Source organism: Siniperca chuatsi, linkage group LG18 (assembly GCF_020085105.1).
Source record: "Siniperca chuatsi isolate FFG_IHB_CAS linkage group LG18, ASM2008510v1, whole genome shotgun sequence".
Taxonomy (NCBI): Eukaryota; Metazoa; Chordata; class Actinopteri; order Centrarchiformes; family Sinipercidae; genus Siniperca; species Siniperca chuatsi.
In genome coordinates, this window is record NC_058059.1 from 11,430,841 (window position 1) to 11,458,436 (window position 27,596).

The 27,596-nt window shown below is 40.2% G+C and overlaps 1 protein-coding gene across 1 annotated transcript in view; it reads right to left on the bottom strand.

Annotated features, from left to right (window-relative positions):
- pappaa (pregnancy-associated plasma protein A, pappalysin 1a) overlaps window positions 1–23,756 on the bottom strand; it is a 93,256-nt gene extending 69,500 nt beyond the window's left edge. Inside the window, 6 exon segments of the mRNA XM_044173410.1 lie at window positions 5,743–5,864; window positions 6,175–6,367; window positions 6,768–7,061; window positions 7,388–7,533; window positions 15,767–16,871; window positions 22,543–23,756. Of these exon segments, the coding sequence (XP_044029345.1) occupies window positions 5,743–5,864; window positions 6,175–6,367; window positions 6,768–7,061; window positions 7,388–7,533; window positions 15,767–16,871; window positions 22,543–22,933 (2,251 nt within the window). The 5' untranslated portion in view covers window positions 22,934–23,756.
- Window positions 23,757–27,596: the final 3,840 nt, after the last annotated feature.

The following is a 27,596-nucleotide window of genomic DNA, read 5'->3' on the forward strand; positions in this document are numbered from 1 at the left end:
CATCTCATTGGAATTTTGGGAATCAGTATTGGTATCCTTCATGGAAAGGATCTCACAGCTGCTTCCAGAGTACAATGATTACAACTGAATTGTGGAAAATCAGTTTGCTGGTGGGTTCTCCATGTCCTGGCAACCTGCTTATTATGGCATTGTTTAAGGTAGTGACTTTGTCCTGCTCTTTTTTGGAGTTGGGGAAGTTCACCCGAGTCGCATAGTGGTTGTTTAGACCAAATACAGTACTGTGTTTCAACAAATTCAAGGGTCTGCATTGGTGGGGTTCGTGTTGTTTCAGATACCAATGAAAATATGAAATACGATGCAGAAAGTCGAGCTTGAGTAAAAGATTCATGGGTTTGAAGGTTTATCAGACGACAAAACACTGGATTTATAATACTATGAGACAGGGTCTCATAGTATAATAGAAACACAGCCTTCACGTTACAAAGTAATCTACCACAACTGTGTGCTTGCACGTATTTGATTGGCCTGGCTCAACTTTTTTGCTGGACGACCCAGCATTGTTTTACTGGAGCCCTCTATTTTTGGCACCTCCGCTGTGTCAACAGAGTCACCATGTTCAAATGAATGAGGGGGGATTCATGATTTCATACAGCGCTAATGTCGGCCTGAACACAACCTTATTTTCATCCATGAAGGCTTTTTTTCTTTGAAGGGTTAAACATATTGGTTGGCAATAATGGCATTCCTTCATCTTGTTCATTGTCAGAACTCCAGTGGAGTTATGGCTGATATATGAGGGTTTTATTAAGGGAAATTTTGGGGGGTGAACACTATTTTAACATTAATATCTACTACTAACTGTGATGAAGCTTGCTTTCAGTGATGTACTCTGCTGGGGTCATTTTTCTGCCACATTTTTGATTCAGCCCCAAATCAACAAGTATCTGTTTATCAAGTCATCTGATAGTTGGGCAACATCAGAGAACTGGGAATTCCATAATCAGCAACAGTGCTAGCCAATTAAGCTTTTTCAGCTCAAGTAAAGAAAAAATATTGATTCTGTGCTGTTCTAAGGCAAGGATGATCAATGTTTTATACAACTTTCGAAAATCAGCTAAAAAATTACTAGTTAGCAAAGTATAACTCCAGGATAGATGCTGGTACCTGCCCATAATCCAGTCATAACCTTTCTGTTCTGGAGTATCATACTGATCCACAAAAAGTCCAAAAAGCCGGATGAATAAACAGACAGGGATATGTCGGGGCATGCACGCTTTATGCTTTCTAAGAAGTGTCTGGCCCTGGCTCTCACTATCGATGACTCACTGTCACACACTGTTACACACTTCACTCAGAAGGCAGACATCAACCCCCTCCAACCCTTATGCCCTGACACACACACAAACAGAGAGACACTTCACAGACACACTTTATGAAGGCAATAGACACTCTACAGCTTGGAAAGCAATGTCACATCACATTGCATTCAGGGTATTTCAGAGGTTAATTCGTCACAGCTGTGGGCAGCTGGTGTTTTTTTGTTTGTTTTTTATCACATGGAGCAGTTGACACTGGTGCTACTTTTGGGTACACATTGCTATAGATTTTTTTGACTGATAGATGTAAAGTGAAAAAAATCAAAAGATGAGCTAACAGTGCAGTGACAAACTGATGAAAGGAGCCAAGGAAAATCATTGACTAGGAAGGTTGCTTTTACATATTTACCGGAAGAAACAATTAAGAACAAATTGTCGACAGTGTTTCACATGGCATAATGTTAGCCTCTAGAAAGGTAAAACTGAGTAAGGGAGCTTTGTGTTTTTCTCTCTGTACAATAAAGAGTTAACTGTTCACTCTGAGTATATATGTTATATTACATATATTATATATATGTAATCTAACATATATATTATATATGTTATATTACCTACATAAATATATGTTATATTGCATACTGTATATGTATATATATATTACATACATGTTATATGTCATGTTACATTAGACCATTTTCTCAAGCATGGCCAGTGCTGATCTTGGCAGGGGAAAGGACAATGCTCTTGTTGGTTATTGTTTGGTTATTCTCCCAGAGTGCTTGGGGGTTCTAGGAGAATGTGACTTAAAACAGCCTGTACATCAAGTCAATTATGCATCACAGGAGTGTCTACAAAAATTTGACTTCAAGTTTTGTGTCACACATTATGTAACAATTAAGGACAAGGTGTGTTTTTTGTTCATATTGGTTAAGTATCCTTGGATCGTGGACCTGGAGCATGGACTAAATTGAGCCCTCTGTTCTTGAATAATGTTCGGCAGACAAACCCTGCATGGAATCACATAAAACAGCAAGGCCTGACACTATATGTCTTTCAGACAGGCTTCCTATACAAACAGACACACATATGTTTGCTGTTAAGACTCATTGAGTAAATCCATACATATTTACACACAAGAAAACATTTTGTACATTCCGTATATTACACATTCAGTATATGTATTGTTTCATAAGTTCACCTCCATGTGCACATACAAAATAACAGGAATGTGTATTCACATAGAGCTACACACACACATATGATGGCGAATATATACATCCCAGACCTTTCACTTCCATTCATACACACTGCTGTTTTCAATGAACCCAGGATCCTCCCTTGTGAATGTCACTAACCACATGCAATTCTCCTAACTATCTTGGGTGGTTTCCACCTTCCCCACCCCCCAACCTATCTTACCCCCTTCCTGAATCCATATCCATGTGTGTTTTTGCCTTTTTTTCATTCTTGCTTTTTTTCTTCCAGCCATATTTCTCCGGGGCATAGAGTAGTAAAGATTTATGAGAGGTACTCTGGTGCTCTCTGACCACACCAGTGTTTCCCAGTCAAGTAGTGTGAGGACACAGCCCACAAGTCCTTAGATAACAGGTGCCATTTGTATGCATGAATGCTGATGAATGCATGTAGACACACATACAGAGTTACACAAGTGCATATGTTAACACACTTATCTTCCAATATAAGGATATTATGCCAATAGTTAATATGTCAATACTTTAGTTTACATTATGTTAGAGTCAGTATTTTGCCAGAATGTCTATTGGAAGTTAGTAACTGCTGGATACATATGCACCATCACAGCAGGAAACGGCAGCTGTGGTATCCAGTGAAGAGCTGGCCCAAGCAGAGTTAACAGGGAATGGGGAGCTGCCGCAAACAGGGACCCCTTCCAAGAGGGAAAACAGAGTACAGTTTACACACACAGCATGTTAGGCAAGCCCAGACTTGCCTCTGGTGCACACTCTATAGCCAGTGTGAAAGCAAGCTTCAGTGACTTTAGAATCTATAGAGTATCCACACACACACACAAACCCACACACACACCCAGACAAATATTCAGACAAAGCGGCACAATCAGAGATGGAGACACAAATTGCAAATTGTTGTAAATTCAGTTGTTTGGCATAATGTTATCATTATTATTATTACTACTGGAGTTGTTGTTAGGTTATTATATGTATGTTTTATTGCAGGTTATTGCCAATCGATGGTTTGAAGATGAAAGCACAAATTCCTTCCATCCAGTTTACGAATAAGTGGTCTGCATACAGGTACGTTTGATGGACTGATACTATGTGGCTGCTACTTACTATGCTGCTTTTACTGTAAAACCAAGTCAGGGCAAAAATAAATTCCCAATACGCTTGATACTGTTCATGAAAAGTTTACAGAGAAGATAAATGTAACTAGATTCTTGCCACTCTCATCAACTGAAAAATGGTGGTTTTATTAAAAACACTTTTTTATGGGGGTCCCTACTACTGTCCTTACTAGAAACTAGTATAGAATAAACCTTTTATTCTATTGTTATGTGATCATCATTATGAATCATAGTAGTAGCACTAGTAGTATTATTTATTTGTTTACATAGCTTTCATTGTGGAATGATAAAATGTTGTTGTTATCGGTGGAATTACAATTGTAATTTCACTTGTATCAAACTCAGCATTAAACAGTGCTTTAAACACTCCACATAACAAAAACTATACATACAGATATATACACATAACACTAAAAAACAGATACATGGTACAATAGATACATATGTACCATGCCAATATGTCATTCCCAAACAAATAAGGGATCACCTATAAAAACATATTTTGATCTTGCTGAAGTAGCTGACAGAATTAGCTGATCTAATGTATAGAGGAAGATGGTTCCAGACTATAAGGGCCAAAATATTGAAACCCCTGTCAGCCTTTTAGATTTAAAGGTGGAGTAATGGATGGATAATAGACCTTGGTCGGACTAGCTACACAACCTTACAGTGATGTAAAGGTTACACATCTCAGTTATGGATATTGACAGTAGATGCACAGCCTTGTTAGTAACGTTAGTTAAAATATATGCTATAGTTTACTGGTAATGAGTAAATAACTACATGAAGTAAACTAAATGCAGTCACGTATGGGACCACTGACTATATTTAGTTTACAGCCTGACCACTGAAGTGTGTACAAGATGCATCTAAAAACTGTGACAAGTTATTTTTAACAACAAATTACCAACAAAAAATCTAATTTTTAACAATTTTTCATTTTGTGGAGCATTAACATGAGCCAATAGGTCAAATCCTAAATGTTAAACTGAGCCTTTGGGGCTGACCACACACATTGTAGACAGACGGGGATAAACTTGCTAGCCTAGCAACATTAAGGCTACAAACAACCCATAATGCAACATGCTATTAAAGCAGAAGGCTCGCTCAGTAACACAGCTGGTACTAGCTTGCTCCATTTAAAGAGAACATACGCTGTTGTGAATAAGTAGTACTCCCAATTTCCATATTGCTACGCCTGAGATATTTGATATTTGATTTGATTTGACACAACCTTGCAAGGCATGGTGTCTAGTGTAACTGACTGATTTTTTTTAAAACGCATTCATAAAAATGTTTATTAGAAAGTGTATAATATGGGAGAACAACAACATGCACACATAGCTTTACATAGTCAAACGCATAATATCCAGAGTATGCTTGATACTGCCACTGCCAGAGCCACAGAGTGATCAGAGGTGCACAGATGGGACAACAACTGTTTTATAGCTTAAATACCTCATCCCTAATGCCTTTCCCTGTATAGTTGTTCTAATATGGATTCACTAGCAGAGCAAAAATAGAAAAACAAAAGAGAGAAAACTTTCAGCATTTATTGCACGCAAATCCCCCTAAACTGAAATTTTAAAAAAGGGGTCTTACAGCTAAGACATGATCTTTAACCTTGGTTTTGGGCCTGAGCCCTCATATGGGAATTGTGGTACCATACAGCACCATCCATTGGGAAGCGACCTCCTTGATCCTTCCATGTTGTCCCACGGCCCAAGTGTCATGAATCCAGTGAGTCATTTGCATGTTTTGGGGTTGAGTCAGTCACCAACATTTTTGCATGTCAGAGTACTGACTCAGAAAATCAACAAAAGGCAAACCTCAAATCATGTTATCATACGGTAAACTGTGGATAAAAGGTGGATGTGGCTTTGCTTTTTTTTAAATTTGTTTTAAGTAGAAACAGCTCATTATAATCAAGAAACTGACTAAAGACTGAGACTAAGTGCAGAGTGAAGGATGAGGAAGGAAACATATTTACATTTATTAGGATAAGCATCAGTGAGAGTACACTTGAGCCACACTTTTGTAAACCAACATCCACCTTACAATGACAGGGTTCAATGCCATGAAACCTAACAACCAGTAAGTATAGTATATAGTATCGTACTGTACCTTCAGCCTCTCGTGGGGACCAGTGTCCAGAAGGGGCACATGGTCGTGGGGAGGAGGAATTGGAGGCATACTGCAGTAGAACTCTCCCCTCAGTGCATTTATCACACACTGATCCCACTTCTCTAGGAAACCAACAGACAGGCACAGCAACCAACTTAGATACAGGCCAAATACACATCATTTATACAGTATACAAAGATACAGTAATGACAATAAGGTAAAATTGTGTGAGAAATGATGAGAGTTTCAGAATGTTATAAGATGCTGCTTCCAATTATTTGGCTCATTTTTTGGTGTTTATTCTGTAAAAAATAATTTAATTTAAATATTGTTATATTAACCCAAATAATAATCAATAATGTAATTAATCTCTATCAACTTTATTACCATACACACCCACATCAGTTTGGCAACCTATGTAGCTCATTTCACCTGTTGTAAAAGTGTCCAGAAATGGGTGGAAACCATTCCAGGTTGATGGAATTATGATGCTGCTCAACCACTTGGGGTGCCATTGGCACTGGAGGAGGTTTGGAGGCGGGTTGCCAGGTCTGGTAGATGAGATCCAGGTAGCAGTGCATCCTAGCCACCTGGTTCAGTGTGAAGGAGTCTGTGCATGCATCGTCTGCAGGTAACAGAGGTAGTTGGTCGGTGTGAGGAGTGGGGATTGGATTTTGGATTGATCAGTGACAGGAAAAGGAAGTAGCTATTAAATCATTCCACAGGTCTACATCCCATGAATAAAAGAAACCACCTGTTGTATTTAGCAGTGTCTTTTTGCCATTCAACTATGACAACAACAAAAAATGTTAACTTTTGCACAAAAGTGACATAAAAGGATGTGTCCCCTGCTGTGTTTTTCCCATGAAATATCCCTGCTAAATTCCACACCTGTCTCAGTATGCACACAGACTCAACAAATTCCTCATCGGTGATCTCTGTGTGTCAGTTTTTGCATGTGAGAGGTATAACTGTAACGTTTTGCCCAGGTAAGTAGCAAAACACATGTGGAGGCTCCATCTCACCTGCATAACTCATGTAGTTGTTAAACGGCGTGTGTGTGAAATGCCGACAGCCACAGGTTTCATTGCCAGGTTCAGGATCGTGGCAGCCTTTGTGTTTGGGAGTGGGGTTGGTGTCCGCACACAGATCTCCAGTCTCCATTGAGGGCTCAGTCTCCAAACATGCATCATTACACGACTCGATCTCTGATATACCTCGAAACACGTGGTAAAGCCCAAGACTGTGACCGATCTCATGGACCATTGTGTCAGTGTGACCAAATGTACCATAGAAGGAAGGGTTCAGCACAATTCCACCTGACAAAATACAGAGGAAGAAGACACACATACACACGATGTAAACACTGCAAACACTCAAAACACTATTCCAAGTGTAGTGTACAGCAATCGTATAACTGGAGTAAGATTCAGACAATGCATTATTAATGGGCCTCCTCAGCTTCATTATCACCTTCTTCCCTGTTAGAGCTGTGATGAAGACAGAAACTGTTTGAGGCCTGAACTGTAATTACTCAAAATCAACAATCTGGGCTGCCAAAGACAGGATGTGTGCCACACACTTAAGTGTGTGCATGTGAGTGTGCACGCATGCATGTATATATGTGTTTTTATTTGTCTTCTACCCAGATGTGTGAGGGCCTCTTTGTCCCAGGGCCAAGTGGCAACCCCCGCCAGATCTTCATCAGAGGAGTTGGCAAAGAAGACATTCAGGTGAGTTGAGCCATCCAAATGCAGAATCTCTTTCAGCTCTTTCACATCCAAATAGGCTCTGGAAAGAGTATTTCACATTAGGTTAATAGCTCTACAATGAGGATAGAGTCCTCATAGTAAATTCAGATTTCACCAAGCCAAAGTTTCACAAATAACAACAGTGTTCCTGGCCAAAAGGAGTTTATGCAGTGTTATCTTTCAGGAAAATGGAGCTCAGAATTAGGTCCCTGTTGAATTGAAATATTTCTTGATTAAATATTTCTTTTTCCAATACACTTTGCATTGGCAGAAAAACATCTTGTAGTTTGATAATCCCACAACAATCTATGTTTTAGTTTCTTTTGACCCACAACAATGCTTGCTCACTTGGACATGACCAACAGATTTTTGGTAATTTTGTGTCTAGAAGCCCTGGCGCAGTGATCGTGCACCTGCAGTGCAGTTATGAATGGTGTCAGATAAGGTTAATGAACTGTGAATGGGGCTGGTATCAATTTTGACTAATCAAATCATTTCGTCTCATTACATTCTCTGCTCACTTACACTTGTGTAACAGAAAGGAAATTACAGACCATGTTGTTCATGTTGTTGTCTAGGAAGTGCAGGAGGCAAATAAACAGTACAATACCCCAAATATGCAGCTTTGGGCGTATAATGCTTTTAGAGTTGAATTCTCGCTTGTGGAGACACGAAATGCCAAGCCGCAATGTTTTTGTGTGCATGATGATGTCGGATGTTTTATGTTGGAAGACAGTGAATCATGCAATAACCAGTACAATAAAACATTTTTTTAATGATTTGGTCTGTTTTTGACGATCCTCATGAGTGTGCTCCTTCTTCATTTCGACATACAGTAAGAGATGGCAAGCCACATAAGTACCAAACAGGTGCTGGTGGAAATAAATCCATTTAACAGTGAGACTAAAAATAATGTGGGATTTTTGGACATCTTAATATTGTGACATATTGCTTAATGGTTTTTTTTCATGGTCTTACAGGCTGCACTGAGTGACTCCTGAGTGAAATAAGAAATAAACAGTGAATGACTCCTGCTTGGCTGTCTTATACACATATGATATTTGATATTACATATTTACAAATCTTTACACTAGCCCTAAATATACTGAATAATGTATTGTACTGTATATGAGGAGGTGCTAGCATGGCGATGAAATAAAGCTACTGTGTGTGTCCCTGCAGCAACGCTGGTTCCGTTTTTTTCTTTATTTAGGTTGCATCTATAGCACAAAATGTGTTTTAACCTTTTTTTTCTGATAGCATCTCAGATCAGCCTGACTCATTCAAGTCAGCCTGAGACTTCCATTAATTGTTCTGATATTTTGATGTCTCCCTATCCATGACATAATGTTTTGTCTCGGCAGCACTAATGACTGCAATCATTCAACACAATGAGCTATCTTTCCAGCAGTGAAACTGTCATTCATTTTATGAACACATCAAACAAGTTTTTCTTTAGGAGCCTGGCTGGTGGTCCTGGCAAACAGCAACAAGCTCAGTCATCTCTTGGAAGAGTCAATAATCTGTTGCATATGCTGAATTGATAGTTTATTCTTTTCCTTTGACTTTAGAGGGCTTTGGAAATAGATACGCAATAGATACAAAAACAGGAGTTTATCAGAAACAAAACATGACATTGGCCTTACTATGACAACTTAAGTCCTCTTCAGATGTTTTGACCTAGTTTGTGTGACCCACTTGCCCGCCTTAAGTTTTTTACTTTTATTTTTGTAAGTGCTTAAATCTTAAGATTAAGTGCAATAACACTCAGGCTAAAACAACATGCCTTTACTGCACCTGACCCCATACAGCAGGGAGAGTTTCTTCCCAGCAAGAGTACACTAAGTGATTTAACTGTTCCTCTTCTTTGGTTAAATGTGTACTAACTTGTAAAACAGCACACTGTAATATTTTACTGGAACAAATAAACTTCATGCTGTGGGCACTCTTTTGTTAATGGTACCCTGTGTCTTACCATCAACACATGCCTAAGGCAGTGGCTAAATATTGGAATAATGGCTAGACACTTTTTTTGCATGTGCTGGCATAAAAATGGAGCTAAATGAAATGGTTTAGGTGAAAGTGAAGTGGGGTTCTCAGACCTGTACATAAGTGGAGAAAGGGTGATGGATCGATGAAAACCTGAATAATGTTAGTGGTAAACAAGTTGATAAATTATGGCATTGTAAAAACGAGATTAGGAATAGGAATGGCCCTTTGGGTGCCATCAGTGGCAATGCTTTGCCAGTAGAGACTGGCAATATCTGACTTGCTACTGGAATGTTGCAAGGTTGATTTGCACTTATACTGCATGATCACATGTTTTCATTTACATGAACTCCTCATCCATTTTGATACCTTATGGTACATATGGAAAGAATTTTTTAAAAGATGTCATGTCAATAGTGCAATGTTTCAATTTGATCAATTCCATATGTCAGAAACACAAAAGATCCTGACTGTAAAGGTTTTTGGTCATTTCAGTCAATCAAGGTCTTACTCAAGTGTTACTACCGATCTTTAAATCATACATGCAATTAATTTTTGAGAGGAAATGGCATGCTTAGTTTTGTTTTTTTACATGCACCTTAAATTTGTCCCACTTAAGTGAACTCAGGTAAATATAAGGATGAAAGCAAAAATTTCAAAGAATCATACCTTTGTGAAGTGCATAATCCTGGAGTGTGCTATTTATATTTACTCCCCCACTCAATAGCTGACTTAAAATAAAGTACATTTACACTATGTATTGAATTGTTGTAAAGTTATGTGGTGGTGTACAGTTCCACTTGACAAAGATACTTGATTGGATTTGATTTGATTTGTGTACAAGCTAAGGGGGTGAGGTTATCACTGACAGTATAGCCTACACACTGGCAAAATGTCACTTCTTTTTTCTTCATTTAAAATAGTTAAATGACAGTATTTTCTGAAAAACTGCATTCAGTGAGACTCACTGACATGCAACACAATTTATGATTAATAGACCTGTGATAACAAAAGTGATATCCTCAAAAATTGCAGCTCAAAGTAGAAGGGATCAAATTTAACATATTGTGATTTCAGCTAAATTATAGTGGAGCATTTGGTTGCCAAAAGAAGTAGAACTGTGTGGTAACACTTTAGGTTCAGTGTTAAGCTAGTTTCTCTTTATAGGCCAGTCATTATTCAGTGTATAAGAGAAATTTCAATTGCTGGTTCTGTTATTTTTATTAGATCATTTGTCTTTTAGATCATTAAACCATTTTATTAGGTGTTGAGACTTTTTTCTAATTTTGGTGTTTGAAGTTGAACTACATTATTAGACCTGAAGAATATATTTTGTATTTAAGCATTTTTAAAATTCATTTAAAAAGCCTTTAAAATGTGGCCAGCTGCACCAGTGTGCTATTTTTCCTTTTTTGGTTAACAGTTTTATGTTTGAAAAGCCAGTGTCTGCATAAAATATTAAAATTTGAGAGTAAAACCAAGCTGTCTCATAGCGTATGTTCAATGTAGCCTAAAGGAAGCAATTTAAAAGTCAGTAACACTGGTGTTTGGCAGTGTTCTGGAAGAATTTACACCAGTGAGATAATTCTCCCACCGCGACAAGCCTGCTAAGGTTACCACCAATGCACATTTCATATGCAGCTACACGAAATGTTTCATAACATCTCTACAACCCTTGTTGGACAAGTCTCTCTGCCTCAAATCACAAGTTGGATAAGGAGCAGCTTAGTGAAGATGCAGCATTCCCTCAAAACAGACGTTTTGAATAAAGGGTTCAGTGTAGCAAATGCTTTTTTCAAGCGTATGCGAGAGTAACTGGGCGCACTCACTGGGGCCAGGTCTAAGGAGAGAGAGAGAGAACAGATGATATAAGGTCCCTCTTCCCAATAATTTCAGGAATTTCATTATTTCCTTAGAAAATATTTGTCCAGAGTATTTGGACATGCATGAGGGGGGAAAGGGTCAGAGGGGTTTGATGCTGAAATGATTGAGTCAGCAATGAATAAGAGCAGCAATTCTACTGTAGGGTCAAAGCCTAACTAATCTGAGTTCAATTATTCTAACGCCCTTGGCCCTGTTACAAAAACACAATGTTTATCACATGCTGGATTGATGCACATGGGAACTTTCAGCGGAAAAGCAGACAGCTTTAGTATAATCAGTTGAAAAAAAGTCCCTTTGTATGTCTGTATGTGCATACATGTGCGTGCATGTTTTGGATTTTAAACTGTCTAATGATCACACTGGTAAAGATTTGACAGAGGCTTTGGTTAGCTGCCACTGTAGGAAGTCAGTACCCAACGACTTCATCGTGAGGGTGTTTGTAGTCAGAACAGTTTGGGCCTTTCAAACACTTTCTATCTGTCCATCCACATCTTACTCAAACCTCCTTGCCAATAACCCTTTACCCCGCCCCCGGTGTTCTCTCTCTCTCTCTCTCTCTCTCTCTCACACACCCCTCAACTATTTCCCCATCCCATAGCCCCTGTTCCCCTCTCTTGCCTCTCATCATACATTTTTTTCAGCGGAGATGAGCCACTTGGGAAAGACAGGATTTTCCATGCATTTAACCACACCACTTTTCAGACATGTCCTGGGGAAAAAAACTTTTAAAGACTTACAAAGAAAGAGAACGAGAGGGAGGGAGGGAGAGAAAGGTAAGGTGAGAAAATCGAGCTTCGCTAAATTCAAGCATCGCTGCAGGGCATCTGTTGTAGGGAGATCCAGGGGTGCGCAAGGCAGCTCAAACTGCTGTGTTAATGCTTTTATATTTGATACATATTAAATGGGGGATTATGACTTCATTCATTTACACCCATATATAATTCATATAAACCCATAAATTTGCCTTGTATACATATGTCTGGGGCAGCATAGTGGGAAAGCTGGGGTGAGCTGGCATGGCAATGACGGTCTCACAGCCAAGAACACTTTTAAAATTGGAGGGGGCCCTCCGCTCCCTTGTCATCGAGGCGGTCAACACCATAGCCCCTAAACCCATCATTCATCTCTGCCTTTATTACTATACTTGCAATCTCCTCTTTAACCTTCCAACTCCTCTGATTATTTTTTCCCTTCCAAGGAAGGCACATGCATAGGAACTGTGTCAACGCTCAGATTCCAGAGATCCTGCCGTAACTGCTTGTTGCTGAGAGCAGAGTATTAAAAAAGCAGGATTTGGAGACATATGGAATGGACAATGGGACAGTTCAAATACTCCCCAACTTTCCCAGTTCCTATCTGAAGTAGGAGCTCTTAATCGAGTACTGGGGTGAACACTCTCAGTCCTGGATAAAATTTGTAAACCTCTTCATCGGTGCCTTCCTTGACTTCTGAACCACAATGACCTTGCCAAGCCTTTATCAACTGAATTCCCTGGTGTGTCATATTTTTAAAAGACCACCTATAGTATCTGGCAACATATTATCCCATCATAGCCAGATGCAACTCCCCGGCCTGCCTATCGGCCCAAGAATAGCTCCTCCTTGCTTCACCTTCCCCTCAGTCCCCTAGTTAAGCAGGGAGACTTCTATCAGTCCCCATGAGTGCACAGGTGAAACCTCGACAACAGGTGCTTTTATAAGTGTGATATGGCTTTAAAGGGGAAGTGCAAACTCCTGGTATTTACGCCCAAGCACTCCATTATGTTTTATGGGCTGGGGGCTTACGGTTTAGACAACCAACTGTAAAACACCCAAGTCAAGGGCCCTGGAGATTAGCTCCCCACTCTGAGCTAGAATACAGCAGGGAGAGGGAGTGAAGAAAAGAGAAAGAGTGGTCCATCCATTAACCTGCCATAGTGACAGGTATTGACTCAAGAGGGAGAGAGATAGAGGCCAAGAGAAAACAGATGACCTATTAGCCTCTGATAAAGCCAGCGCAGAACTTAATTTCCCCAAAACATATTGAGGCTGAAATGGTCCTAATATCCACTTTACAAAGTTTGTGTATCCATCTTGCTTTAGTTTGGGAGGTGTTTCAAAAAAGTATTTTAATTTCAGGTGCTTGCAAAAACCTTCGAAATTGGATGATTTTTGATATTATGGGATTGATCTTCTGTCCAGTTGCTCAGATAATACATTGATCTTTTTTCGAGTCAAAAACACACATCAGCTTCTCAGACAACTTATTCAGAGTGCTATTTCCTTTCTGCCTTTCTGCACACACAATTCACACTGTATAAATTACAGCCGCAATTTCAGATGTCCCTACCTTCAGACATAAGAATGTTCAGCCTTAAAATAAATACTGTCAGATAACATCAAATACCACCAAAACCAAAAGAAGTGTCAAAACCAAGGGCTGCGAAAACAATGCAAAATATTTCCCTCAGCCAAATGTGGAAGGAGGTAAAGGGGGGATTATTATCAATATTTTTTTCAGAGGAGAGACTGTTGCAGGTCCACAGAGCTGCCTATGTCCTGTGTTAGCCAGATTTCTGAAAACACTACATGTAAGTGGTAACAGGCGCAAACGCTGCAAAAATAAATGCAGGACCTCACAACCATTGTTCCCCTGCATACGCAGTACATTGTTCATCCAGAATTCCATAATTAAGGAGGAATGTCAAACTGTTTGTAGTGCAGCTCTCTGCAAGTCTCTCCAGACATACCATAATCAAAGCAAAATAAGCAACCACTTGGAGAGATTATATCTATTTTTTTACAATTCTCTTGTCCTCTTTCTGTCTGTCTTTTTCTCTCTCTTGCTGGTAACCTTCCTTTCACAAGCCCATCCTTCAAACGCCCGCAGGGAGGTTTGAACATTGCAACGGCAAGCGTTTTGCCAATGGCTGATGTCTAAATGAAGTAGTTTGCCTGCCACTTGATGAATGAGCTTCTAATGATGACTAAGCTGGAAGGGATGTGGTGGGAATTGAGAGATGGAAGCAACGGCAAACCCACCTGCTTTTCCCCTCTGATGTTGTTAATTAGATGTCATTATTTTGCTATTTCGCAGTCATTTTAAACAACAGAATAGTGCCAAACAGACAATGCTTCCAGCTTGACTGTGATTGAAAACAGCCTAGTTTCCTTGATTCATGCTATCAGAAAGACCCAAACAATCCCACACACTAGGTCTACTAGTTTTTCTCCCTTTCACTTATCCCCCCATGACAGTGGCAAGAAATACTGACAAACATCTGAATTTTGGTCATTTTTGTCTCTTTTTCTAGCGTAACCATAAAGACCCCCTGCATTGTCCACAAAAATGTCTCAGTCTACTGTGCTGAGTTTCAGTGTACCAAGAAACAAACAATCCTGCTATTGGAGGTCTGGCACAAAACTTATTACAGAGAATTCCAGAGATGTATTCTCCTTGCCAGCTTTTACTCATCATCTACAAGCCACAATGAGATTACCACAAAAACAAAAATTTGCATGTATTTATGAAGGCCTCTGTATTCTCCTAAAGTAGCCGCATGAAACCACATAATATCTTGCTTAATGTACAGTACACCTAGAAGATTCTGCAATACTGGTATTCACATGCAAGTGAAGTGAACTTTCTTCACTGTTTTTCCTGGAAAATTCTTTCAGGAACCCACGTTTAGGGACCCATACCTACCACCTCAGGAAACATGTCTTTCAGTGGTTTCCTGGAGAGAGTGGTATGTCTTTGAAATTATTTCCATTGCTACAAGCAAAAGCCATACTGGACTCTCTTTTCTGACCTCTAATTGCCCTTACACTCTGTTTAGAATGTCCCTCTTTCCAAACCAACTCCCTTCTCCAATCAAGCCAGCTTAATTAGAACCACTGGGTATAGGAGACAGAGTATGAGAATGTGGGGAGAGTTGTTGAAAAACTGATACAAAAATGAGTGATCTGGCCTGCGCATTTGCTACCAGGAAAGTCATCAGGTTGCATTTGTTTTGCCCTGCTTAAGTGTGGAACACTGATTGAACCAGGCCAAGGCTAGATTGGACTAGCTGCTCCCAGAGGATTTCCCAGGCCACACAGGCTGGGGGTTATGTTACACTCAGCCTCAGCCCCAAATGGTCAGGAAACAGCAGGACTAGACATCAAAACCTCTCTTCAGGGACACATGTATGGAAAGATTTGTTGTTTGATTTATTCTAGGCATGTGAGGCCATGGTGTGGAGTTGGTTTACCAAAATTATTCAATCATGTCAATCAAAAAATGTATCAAATTAAGCAAGGAATGCTGTGGTTAGGTAAAGCTTTTTGGTGAATTAAAGTCTTGTGTTTATTAAACTACCAAAGAAGATTACCAGTGCTGAAAACATGATAACATGCAAAATGTGAAGAAAGTGATCTTACTTGTGTGGAGAAGAACGGTTGAAGCATGTCTTGGTCACATCTGTCACATTGGGGTTACAACAGTCGCCAAGGTCATAGAAGAAGTTTTCCCAGTTACATTCAGGGTCACATACACCATTCCCCTGTTTGTGCTCAGGGCAACGACTCCGATGCCCAGACATGCAGTCACCTGCATCAAACCCTGTCAGCGGATGATTGCATTCTGGGTCACATGCATCATCACCAACTTTGCTAATATCACAGTTAGCTAGAATCAACCGGTTTCGAAGGGAGGAATTGGTAACATTGTGAATGCTAAGCTCCCAGGTGATGTTGTAGGGGCTAAAGGCATCATTTAGCTGCTGGTGCTGCAGGCTGATCTGGTGGTCTGATACAGTTGGCCTCATCCGTGCATCGTCCCAAATATTTATGACACGATACCGTACTTTCTTGGGCCGACGGAAGTTCCAAAGCTGGTTGTAGTTTTTGATGACCTCAACATTGTCGCAGACAGTTTGACCACAAGTTGGAGGCTCCAGAGTTGTGTCCAATAATCCCTCAGAATTTCCAACTCCACCACCACCCAGAAACCCTAATCGTCCACCTCCTCCCTGCTCAGGCTGAGGAAAGCTACCATCTTTCACGGTCAGCCACTTCCGACCTGGGTGCTCGAATGTTTCACGAATGACCAGCTGAGGTAGATCTTGGGGATCCTCGTGGCCCTGCATATCCCTGATAATCTGCCTCTGCCCTCGGGCCTGCCTCCATAGACCCACCCTTTCCACTGCCCCCCTGTAATTATGATTCAGTGCATTCCCCCCAGTCATCAGCACTTTGCACTTTTTGGTCAAATGGCTGAAAACATCACCTGACTGCTCCCGACTGACACCCACTTGGGCGCCATTAACAAAGAGCTTCATGTACACGCCATCATATGTGACTGCCACATGTACCCATTGGTTGGGTATGTAACGAGTGTTGGAGTGGATGGAGGTCACTTTGTGGGCACGGTCAGTTTTAAGGGAGAAGAAGAAGCGGGGGTCACGATTCCCATGTTCACTAACCGCCTGTATGCCAAGCAGCCAGCCTCGGTCACTGGAGGCGTAGAAACATTTGTCGTATAGGCCTGGAGAGAGAATGAAAAAAAGTTAATTAATATGTGCCTGCCAGGTGTGAATGTGGACATGAACATGACAGAAAATGAACAGAAGTAATAAAAACCATTTGTCATCAGTCACCTGTAAAAAAGCTGACACTTTACTAACACTCCTCAGTCCACATCCTCTCTTTTTAATAATTTAAATTTTTGAGATCTCCACAAGTCACATGCATACGATCCTTAATGCTAATTTTATTTCAGTATTTGTTGTGCAATATACCAATTCAATTTCAATATATATATTTGAACACTATATACACTATCATTCTGGAATATTCTGAAAATTGTTATTTCCAGAGGGAGACTTAAAATTTTGTTGAGATTAGGGAGCAAATGTATTAATATGATAATTTGTTTTATATTTAAGTGCGTGTTGTCCTGGAAATTGGGTTGAAGTGCATGTTTAGCTAAGGGAGACCCCATGGAAATCTCTCTGTATAGGCTTTTCGTGAACACTGAGCGCATTTAAAGTTGTTCGTGTAAATGTCTCTTGCCAGTGGGGTAGCCAGAAAAGGCTAGTTTTCTGCTAAAACCTTGTTTTTGTAGAGGCACCAAAACACCTTTTTCCTGTTTCACTTGGACCGTGTATGTCAGCTTCAGCATGGTAATGTGTTTTCACTTCTTAGGGGATCTCTGAATGTTAACTGTTTGTTTGTTTAGCGCTTGTTGAAGTACATGTGTGCAGGCACACAAGTTCATGTCTGTGCATGGGCATGTTAATGCATGTTGGTGACTATGTGCATATATGTGACGGTCCCGTCAAAGTGTGCAAAGATTCCAAAGGACCTTGACATGTCTCACAAGGTCCATCTCAGCATGCGGATGTCTGTGATTCTGGGGAGAGAGCAGGGCTCTACTCTTGTCACTCTTGTTTTTGTCACAAGAATACAATCCTGGGATTTGCTAACATCAGGGTAGCACTTCTAACTATGAGCTTTCTGGCAATTACATCTCTCCACAGAGAGACACTCAGTCTGTGACCTGCACACCCAGCCCATATAGGTATGGAGAGTCCTTTACAGTTGCCTCTTGAATCTGTGCATCGCAACCCTAAATACCCTTTATATTCGTCCCTGCTACCTTTAATAGGGTATGAAATTATAAGATGATTATCATAAGGTACAATGTGGACAGCGTACTTGTCCACTCAGATGCCTTTGTTCCCCATCGATTAGGCTACCTGAGCCTGCAATAAGTGGCTGGCTAATGGTGATTGCACGGACATCTTGCTAACTTTGACCTGTTTCTAATTAGATGCACACTCCAGTATGCATTCATTAACTTGGCATTTCAATGGACTAATGTTCAAAGAGTGAGGGTTGGGTTCAGCGTCAAGGTTAGTCCTTTGGTGGATGACGTTTTCAGACGTTCTACTACACTGGAAGGAAAAAGCCTTCCATCTGTCAGCTTGTGCACTCAAGGCTAAAAGGTGTGCTAAAATGCTCGTAGGGCTCCTAGTGTAAACAGCTGTCATAATTCTGCCATGCTCAATTAATCTAACACACTACACTTTTCCAGACCCTGCACTGCAACTCCTCTGGCTCACACAAATACACCTTCACACATATATGCACATACTTATACAGACATGCATATATACATGCTCATGAACAAATACACACTCCCATACGCAAAGACAAACTGAAACCCTGAAGTACACATTTGTGTCCTCTCCGAAATACACACACACACATACAGACGAGAAGGGATTTGCATGTGCACACGCTACGGTAGAGAGCTGTTCCTGTCAGGTTCAAAGGCAACCTTCCTCGCACTTGCCATTTGTCTTCTTCCAAGAAAAACACACTCAGGAAAAAAGAGAAAGTAAAAAAAACACATACACACACGAAGAAAAATGTCACAAGGACTTGATAAAAAGCAGGGAGGAAGGGAACAATGAAGACTCCGTTTACTTTTGAGCTGTTCTGGCTCTGAAAGGTCAAAGAAAGGCACTTTTCATAGACATACTAAAGTGACCGCCACAGCGATTTCCCTAAGGAGACAATGGAAAATTCCATTAATATTTTTAAAACAAACTTAACGAACATAACAAGGATATAGATTATAAAAATGTCATCACAGCACTTAAAAACACTTGACTTTAAACATTTGACTTGGCTGTCAAGTTTCACACATTAATTCAACTAAATGCTGGTTTTAATGAGTCATAAATGATCTACCAATAGTTGCATTTAAACATGTTTTTGAATGTCAGATGACATAAACTAACATTGCACTGTAAAACAGAAAACCTTCCCATTAAATGTGAGGAGCGGGATTTTGGGGTTTTCAACAGCACTTTTCCAAACCCTCATTAAGGCACAGTAAGGCACCCAGTGCATGACCATGGTAACAATTCAAACTAATAAGAAGACTGTGAAGATGTTTCTAGTTGAGGTAATGATTGCTGAGGATAAGTGTTACACTCAGTGCTCAACCCCTCTTCAAACTCCAACCACTTGCCAGGTAATTAGTCATGATCTCAAGATTATTCATCTTCCTCTTGGTATCCCAGTTACATGTGATTATGATAAAACAGGAGGAGGATACAGTTTACAATACATGGTACAAGTACCCATGAAAGAAGGGCCCTCAACAAGCAAAATGTGTTTTTGGACACCTTTTTGTGTGTATCATCACACTAGATGGCAGCACCAAAATATATCTGTTGTTGCAGCAATTATTTGTCAACGTCTGCAAATAATTGTCCCCAGCAGGTCATGGAAGAGAGCCTCCGTTCCTCTTATGATTTATTTTCCTCTTCCTTTGATGCAGGACAACTCAGCATGACCTGGACACAAGGGCTAATAGGGCACAACAAAGTTTGCATAACATTTGGACACAGAACTTGATGTTCTGATTGTGTTGTTTTGTGCGTGAGTGTGGATGGGTGGGTGTGTGCACGTACGTGTGTGTGTGTGTATGTGTGTGTGCATGCGTGTGTTCGCTTACAACGTTTCAAGTACTTTTAAACCTGGGATCAATTCTGACCACATGTAACTGTCACACTTGAAAATGACAGCAGAGGAAACACTTTTTTTCTATTAGTCTTGTGGTTCAATTTAAAGGGTACAAGATAATCCACACTTGTATCTGATGATGGTTTGACCAGTCATCTATGGGGTATAAAATAACTATTGATCCCTGAACATTCTCTTTTCACCCAAAAGTGTTCCTGCTCTACCTTTCCAAGGAATTGTTATGAGAAAATTGGTTAACGCTACTTAAACAACCTAAGTTCATCATATTCTCAAACCAGAAAAAGCATATACAAAAGCATCTTTATTAGTCTATAACTTCAAGTTTCTTCTTTATATTTCATAATGAATTGATCATCTTACATGTAGGACGTCAGTTACAATCCTCTCATCCATTGTTACTCAATGAAAATATTCCACAAAGTTGAATGTATCAAAAACAAAGACAAGAACGAGTCACTGGGGGTTGGTCAAGGATGCAAAAGTACTAGACCACTCTGGAGCTTCCAGTTTTCATTTTTTAAGCAGAGGCTGTGCTCACTGATGTTTTCCTTCCAATTGCACAGAAAACAACAACATAAGTCAACATAAGGTAAACTGAAATGTGGTATAAAGAAAACAAGAACAAATTAAAAAGAAAGAGAGAGAGAAAAAGAGAAATGGCAGCGGTCAAAACAACACAGTAAAAAAAAAAACAGCTGCTGCAAACAACACTGTGCTGGGATCAAAACAAGGGGATGGAGCATATTTAGAGGCACTGGGATTTTTGAGGCCTGAATTGGATTTAAAAGATTAGGCTTTATTGAATTTGTTTGATCGTCATATTTGCTCTCTTTAGGTCCCCTCTTTGGCACACTAATGTGAACCCGAGGGAAGCAAATCTTAAAAAACGAACACACAAGATTATACATGAATAGTAATCTCTAGTAGGCAGAAGCCAGTGCAAGATGGGGGGTGGGGCACAACAACACCTGTACAAAATAATGTGATCCAATAGCACATCTGTAAAGCCTATAATGTTCATTTTCTATTAAGATTGTGTCTGAGAGGTGTTTATTCAACTCTGTGATCATTGTGGAGGCCGTTGTTTGTGTTGTTGTTGTACTGGATGCATTATACTGTACAGATGTTCCTGGTATTGTATCCATCCTCTGTAAATCTAAGAGTCACTCAGGTCACAACAGACCCTCTCACCCCCCTCTCCCCCAGTTTGAGACTCTTACAAGGGATTGGTTTTGCAGAGCATGTGCCTGCCAACTGGCAAGCACCAAGCACTACCTAAAAGTGTACTGTATCTCATCTCAACACACACACACTTACACACATAAGTGATTTTGTGTGTGTGTGTGTGTGTGTGTGTGTGTGTGTGTGTGTGTGTGTGTGTGTGTGTGTGTGTGTGTGTGTGTGTGTGTGTGTGTGTGTGTGTGTGTGTGTGTGTCGGGGGGCAGTCTCCCCAAACGTGCAGACTGGCATACAGGAGGCTGAGGAGGACCGAGTTCAATTCAGTTCAGTTCAGTTCAAAGGCAGCCATCTGTACAAGTACTGTAGTAGGCAATGAGTTGTGTATGCAACGCTCCCTATCGGCAAGGAAAAGCAACAAAAACCTGTCCTATACTGTAATGCACAAAAGCGCTATTGGTCAAAACAGATGATGCAGAACAGTTTTTAACACCTCTCTGGTGCTCCTTTACGCATGGCTGCAGACCCGGCAGGACAAAAAGGCGTGAGCACAGATGACAACTACAAAGTGTCAAGCTTTCCTCTGACGACAGAGATCTACTCTGTGTCTGTGTGTCCTCATATGCGCAGTCAGTGGATAGAGATGCATCATCACTATCTGATTTTGCCTTAAATTAGATAACCCATGATTTCGCACAAAGGTGTGCGTTTTGGAGATACTGTGCATAACACCACCGGTCGCCATGAAAGCACACCGCCACAGCACAAACAAACAAACAGGACATTTTCGGGCAGTAGGGGAAACCCTTGATCTCTCAGCCCTGTCCCGTAACTCCGTTAGCCAATCCAATTGGGGCACACAAGCTTGCAGCTTGAGCTGCGTGCTTTTGAGCGCCTACACATACAACACATCTCTCCCGCTTTGTGCCTGACGTGACGTGCTCGCTCACAAAGTTTTGGCCATTACATCATAGTTTTAAAATAGCTAAGTCGGTTCAGAGAAATTACATTTTACGCACAGTGACATCAGCTGCCGGTCAAATGATGCAGTAGTCTATATCTGCTACCCGTACTCCTCACTTAGATTTTATGATCATAACCCACATAAATCAGCATACTGAAGTGGGAAAAACGAGAGGAAAATTCATTTGTAAAATTAAATCATATTGCAGCAATTTTCTCTCTGTAAGGTAGCCAACTTAAATGTGATCAAAATCTTCAGTGACCCTATGCTTGCACTACCTAAAATATCCGCTGTACTTTTCAGAGCATTACATCATTGTCTAGTCTGATAGATGAACTCATTTTCAACTCGCTGAAACTGCATGTTGCTTTGTTTGATAGACATGACACTGGGATAAATTACCGCATATTTGCATGTTTAGTTATCATTTTCTAATTTAACTCGTTTTGAAGTTACACTAATAAAGGAGTTGGGTTGACAATGGATGGTTGGATGGAGGATGTGTAGACTATCTTACCTGCAATCACTGTGGGTGATCGTTGACCTCCCTCCGGTTTGATCCACATCTCCAGAGTGAAATTTCCTCTGGGTATCTCCACGCCAGGCTTCAGCCGTAGCTGATCTCCCCTGCCGGTAAAATAGACAGCTTTCCCCCGGTCTGGAGAGTTTTCCTCCGCTTGAGAGGAGCGCCGACGCTGGCGAAGTACCCGTCTCTCCAAGCCGGGCAAAGACCGTTTGCCCCGGGGCAGACGTGTGGCACAAGCCCCTGGGATGGTGGCTTTCGCCTCCCTAATGCGCACCAACTCCCTCTTGGATCTCCCCTTTCCCCGGACTGTCCCGCACTCTGATCCAAAACACAAGATGAGAATCACCAGGCAAGACACCCAGGGAGATGTCCAAAGTTTCATTTTTCGGGAGAGGAAATGGCAAAAAAATATTTAAAATAAGAGGACAAAAATAAAAGAAACAACGGAATTAACTAGACAAATGTATGTCCTTAATGTTCTCTTCTTTGGAATCCTCTCGAGTTTTTCCTTCTCTCTTTTTACAGCGGTAGAATGTCAAACCGTAGAAACTGTCTAAATAAACCCATAAAGCTATGCTGTTTTTCCCTCTTTATAATGCTAAGCCACGACCCCCTCTCTTAACCAAAACTACTCTGGAGACATTCAGGGGACACAGGAATATTTGATTCATGTATGTGTTCCACGGTGCCTTTTCAATGGGTCCCATTTAGCCAAAGGGATGACTAATAAGTAATCAATCAAGAGGGGGGTCCGGCCGATGCCCCCCTCATCCCCTTTGGGTGGTAGGAGTTACTCGCAGAAATCCACAGTTGTCCGCCAAGCTCTTGTCACACCTTTTTGTTGTTTCCTTATCCTACCCGTAAAACAGCATAAGAAATGGAACATATTAAATTCCAAAGAAAAGTGACAACAAACCGACCTCTCATATTTATTACAGGAAACAAAATTAAACTGAATTGTGGTCAAAAATGGAATCCAAACTTCCCTTTGCCTGTGTGCCTGTACAAAAGTTGAAATGCACTATAATATCTAGTAAGGCGAAGGAGAGAAAAGAGGGACAGAGAGCTGCAGAAGTAAGCATCGCGGTCCTCATTGATTGCCTGAAGCAGATACACTTGGAGGAGTCGGAGCTCGTCGTCCGCTTTAGAGGCAGTTTCTCTCTAAGTCTTTTTAAGAACAACTCATGTTTCAAATGTTCCGGGGCTGTGTTTTTTTCAAAGTGGGAAGTCACACAGGTAGGCAACTCTCACTGACGGTAATTCTCTCTGTGGCACATAGTGATAGGATGGTGTTTACGGAGTTTGAAAGGCGTGTATGTATCCCTCTAGCGGTTACAATTTAAACACTTCCACCAAGTTCACAGCACAGGACCATAACCAAGCAGTCTGGAAACACGAAAGAGTGATTCCAATCCTCGTTGTTCTTTGTTCAAATCCCCCCGAAATGCTCTGCTTTAAAGTTGATGTCATTTTCAAAGTCATAGATTTTAGCTCTGGCGCTGAATCTCCTCAAGATATACATGAAAGCTTAGTTGAACGGTGACTAGATGGCTTCTCGATGTAAATGTTTAAAATTTACTGTAGAATATAATACAGAGATTGAGAGATAATATAGAGTGTGCCAAATATGATTAAGAGATCAAAGCTTTTGTTTTGAAATGATAAAAAAAATCTAAATAATATTTGTAATCAATAGAGATCAATAGCCTATCTATAGGTTTAAAAATGTAAATAATTAAAAATACTATGTGTTATACAATACATAATATATAATACAATATATAAAAATAACTACTAGGCAGCTCACAGACTTTTGGGAAAGTACACCATTTTAACTTTGGCAAAGTATGATGTATTCTATAGCAGTAAACCTAACTGTCCCGTCAAAGTCATGTTTCCCATTAATGTCTATTCAAAATAAAGTAAGCAGTAGATCAAATAAGTAATGGGAGAACAATGACAAATACATAGCACTTCTTATCCCTCCTTTACTTAACTTAATTTGATGGATCATATGTCCTTCCTACTTTCGGTTTAAAAGCCATAGTTTGATGTTTTTAATCATAAAATTGCAATAAGTGCGTGTATTTTCTACCTGTTCATGTTTTTTTTTTATCTGACCAACTCAATTAACCCCAATCTAAGTTTATCCCAAATTTGCTACTACCACACAAGAACTTTTGTCAAAGGGATTTGAAAAAGAAAATGTAAGGGATTTGTAAGTTTCAGGTTGACTCACACATCCTAATGTTTACTGACCCGCCACTTTAGATGGATGTGAGTTTCAAAACCACACTCTTGACTAAGGTTTGTAAGCCTTTGAGGCCGGTGACAAAGCCTCTCATTTCACTCAGCCACTGAGTGAAATGAAAACGATCCTTTGGTCAATGTTACTGTCACTCAGAGAATATTTTGACACAGAGAAGACAGTGACTTTACCTTTTAATGTCATTCCGTAGAGACAGTCAACTGGAATGTCAGTGTTTCCTCTCTGTTCCTCCCATGGTTGTTTGTTGTAAATGTGTGTTTAGACAGCCAAAACTTGCCACCTACCATAAAGGGAAGACAGAACAAACATTAAATATTTGCTTTCTTCTTCATATGGTGTTGCGACTTTGGGCCACATATTTCCTTTTGTGTCTTGAGCAGGGGGAAACGACTTATTGAAAGGTGTTTTGACCTTGAAAGTTGCTGGGAGCAGAGTTTCACATGGGCCACAACTTTAAATCTTGTCAAAGGAGACAGTGGATAGTGTGTGTGTCCAAACCTTCACATGGCAAGTTGTTAACACACATTCTCCTTTCAGATTTGGTTGTGTGGCAACACTTCCATCTCTTTGAAAGAGTCTTTGTTTGGGTCCTTGTCTCAAAGACTCATGATTCCCATGAGATGTACACTTTGTAGTAAAATGCATGCTTTTTTTCAATTGACCTATATTTTATATGCACCTATATTGTAATTTAGTGTTGAAATGTACTGCAAATGGATTTTCATAAAACATACTTGATATCAGAAGTTAACGCTGAAGAAAAGTGGAAATGCAAACCCACTAAGGTGCCAAAGTATCATGACTGAAGGTAAACGACTTCTCCAGTCCTGTAATTACATTCTTCACTTCTTCGCCTAAGATCAGACTTTCACTCTCTCTCTCTCTCTGTAAAGGAACATGAGTGCTGAAGCTAGAAAAGATGACCTAATGTCTTACAGTCAGCATACGTCCAGGTTGGTACACCATGTACAGACTGAAGGGGGGGGGGGGGACCTGTTCACATAAAGGTCATTCACCATCCCTCCTTTATGCAAGGAGATTGAGTTGAATTGTTTTAATATAGTCTTGCACCCATCACCCAACCCCTCAGGGCACAACATGCACAAAGTTCAAACTGTGTGCCTTCCTGGCGTCACAATATCTCTGCTCTTCAAAACAGGCTGATTCCTGGGTGGGTAGAATATGAGCACGTTCCATGGACACACAGCTCAGTGAGTTAATATTCAAAAGTAGAATGTCAAAAATATGCGCATTTGATGGCTTTTCATCAATTACGATGTGATAAGAAAGAAACTATATTAACTTTGTCCAGTAGCACGTAGTTCATAAGTAACAAACTTTATCTCTAGCTCCACTATGCTCCCATGGTGATGCAGCCATTGCTGTCTCCCTATCACGTTCTGTTTAGAGAAAAGTGGTTGCAGTAGTGTACAATAATCCCAATAAGTCATCTGAGTGACTGTGGAGCAGTGCGAGTCAAATAGGAAAAAAACATTGTCCTATAATCCATTAATGCACCCAGCTTAATCTGTGACTGTGGCTGTTCTAAAGTGCAAACCTAAATGCTTTTGCCTCATTTTTTTGGTGGATGATCTGGAGAGTAAAATGATATACACTCAAGTGTCAACAATGTTAACACATTAAAGAATAATGCAGATTAGGTTTACAGTAAATATGGGGGAATTTTGAATAGCTGAGAGATGTGAAAGGGAAATGAAAGCAGTTGTGCAAAGCTTCTTGACAATAGGATTCCATAATGGTGGCCAGAACCTTAAAGGCGGTGGCTCTTTCTAAATATAATGCTGTTACAGAATACCCATTAAAGCCCTTAAGAGTATAATCCTGTGCTACCTACAACTCAATTCAAGTCAAATTTTCAGTGATTCCATGAAAACTGTCATGCAGGCAGTTTCTGGTAAAAAGAAACCACTTCCCAATAAGAGATGCGCTAACTGAGATGGAGGTGTTGTTTGTTACTTTTAAAATAGAATATCGCAAAGATTACAGGAAATGTATACATTCGTGTAAGTCGGGTTTAATCTTTTCTAATGCTTATGACAGCTGTCATTTATATGCGCTTAGCATGGAAGGGCAGCCAGTTCAGCTGGACAGTAGCACACTACATGTGAACACTGAAAATAGAGACTGCTATTGTGTTATGGGGTTGATAATCAAAAAGAGTATTGGCAGAATGGTACGTGAAACATTCATAGCAGAGAGTGGTCACATTACTGTCTGCTATGATCCATAAAATCACTCAAATGTCATATTTTGTTGATGAAAACTAAAATGTCAATTATTCCTATTAGTCTACTGTTTAATTTACATTAAGCAAAATAACACACAGCAAATTGAATCATTTTAAGTCAGATAGTAGATCAGTGTGGATCACAGCGAACAGGGAGAAGTTAACTCAAGCACATGGTTGTGTCCTACTTTTATGTCCGCAATTAAATCATCTCTCCTAAGTGCATTTGTATTACTATGCTATGATATATGACATTCTAGTCTTTTTTTCTATATGTCATCCCTATGCCCCCCCCCACCAACTTTTCAGTCTGCCCCTTTATCTTCCCTTATCCAAGTGTTACATCATTTATTAGTCAGAGCTTCCAGCTGTAGAGCAACAGAAAGTAAGAGAAGAGGATGTGACTGTGTTGTACCTCTGCCTCTAGCTTTTCTCACCACAGAGAATCCTGTTTTTCTATACCCCAGTCAGACTACATCTGACCACTTATCTGCACCGTTAAGGCAGATTTTTGCTATTGAATTCAAC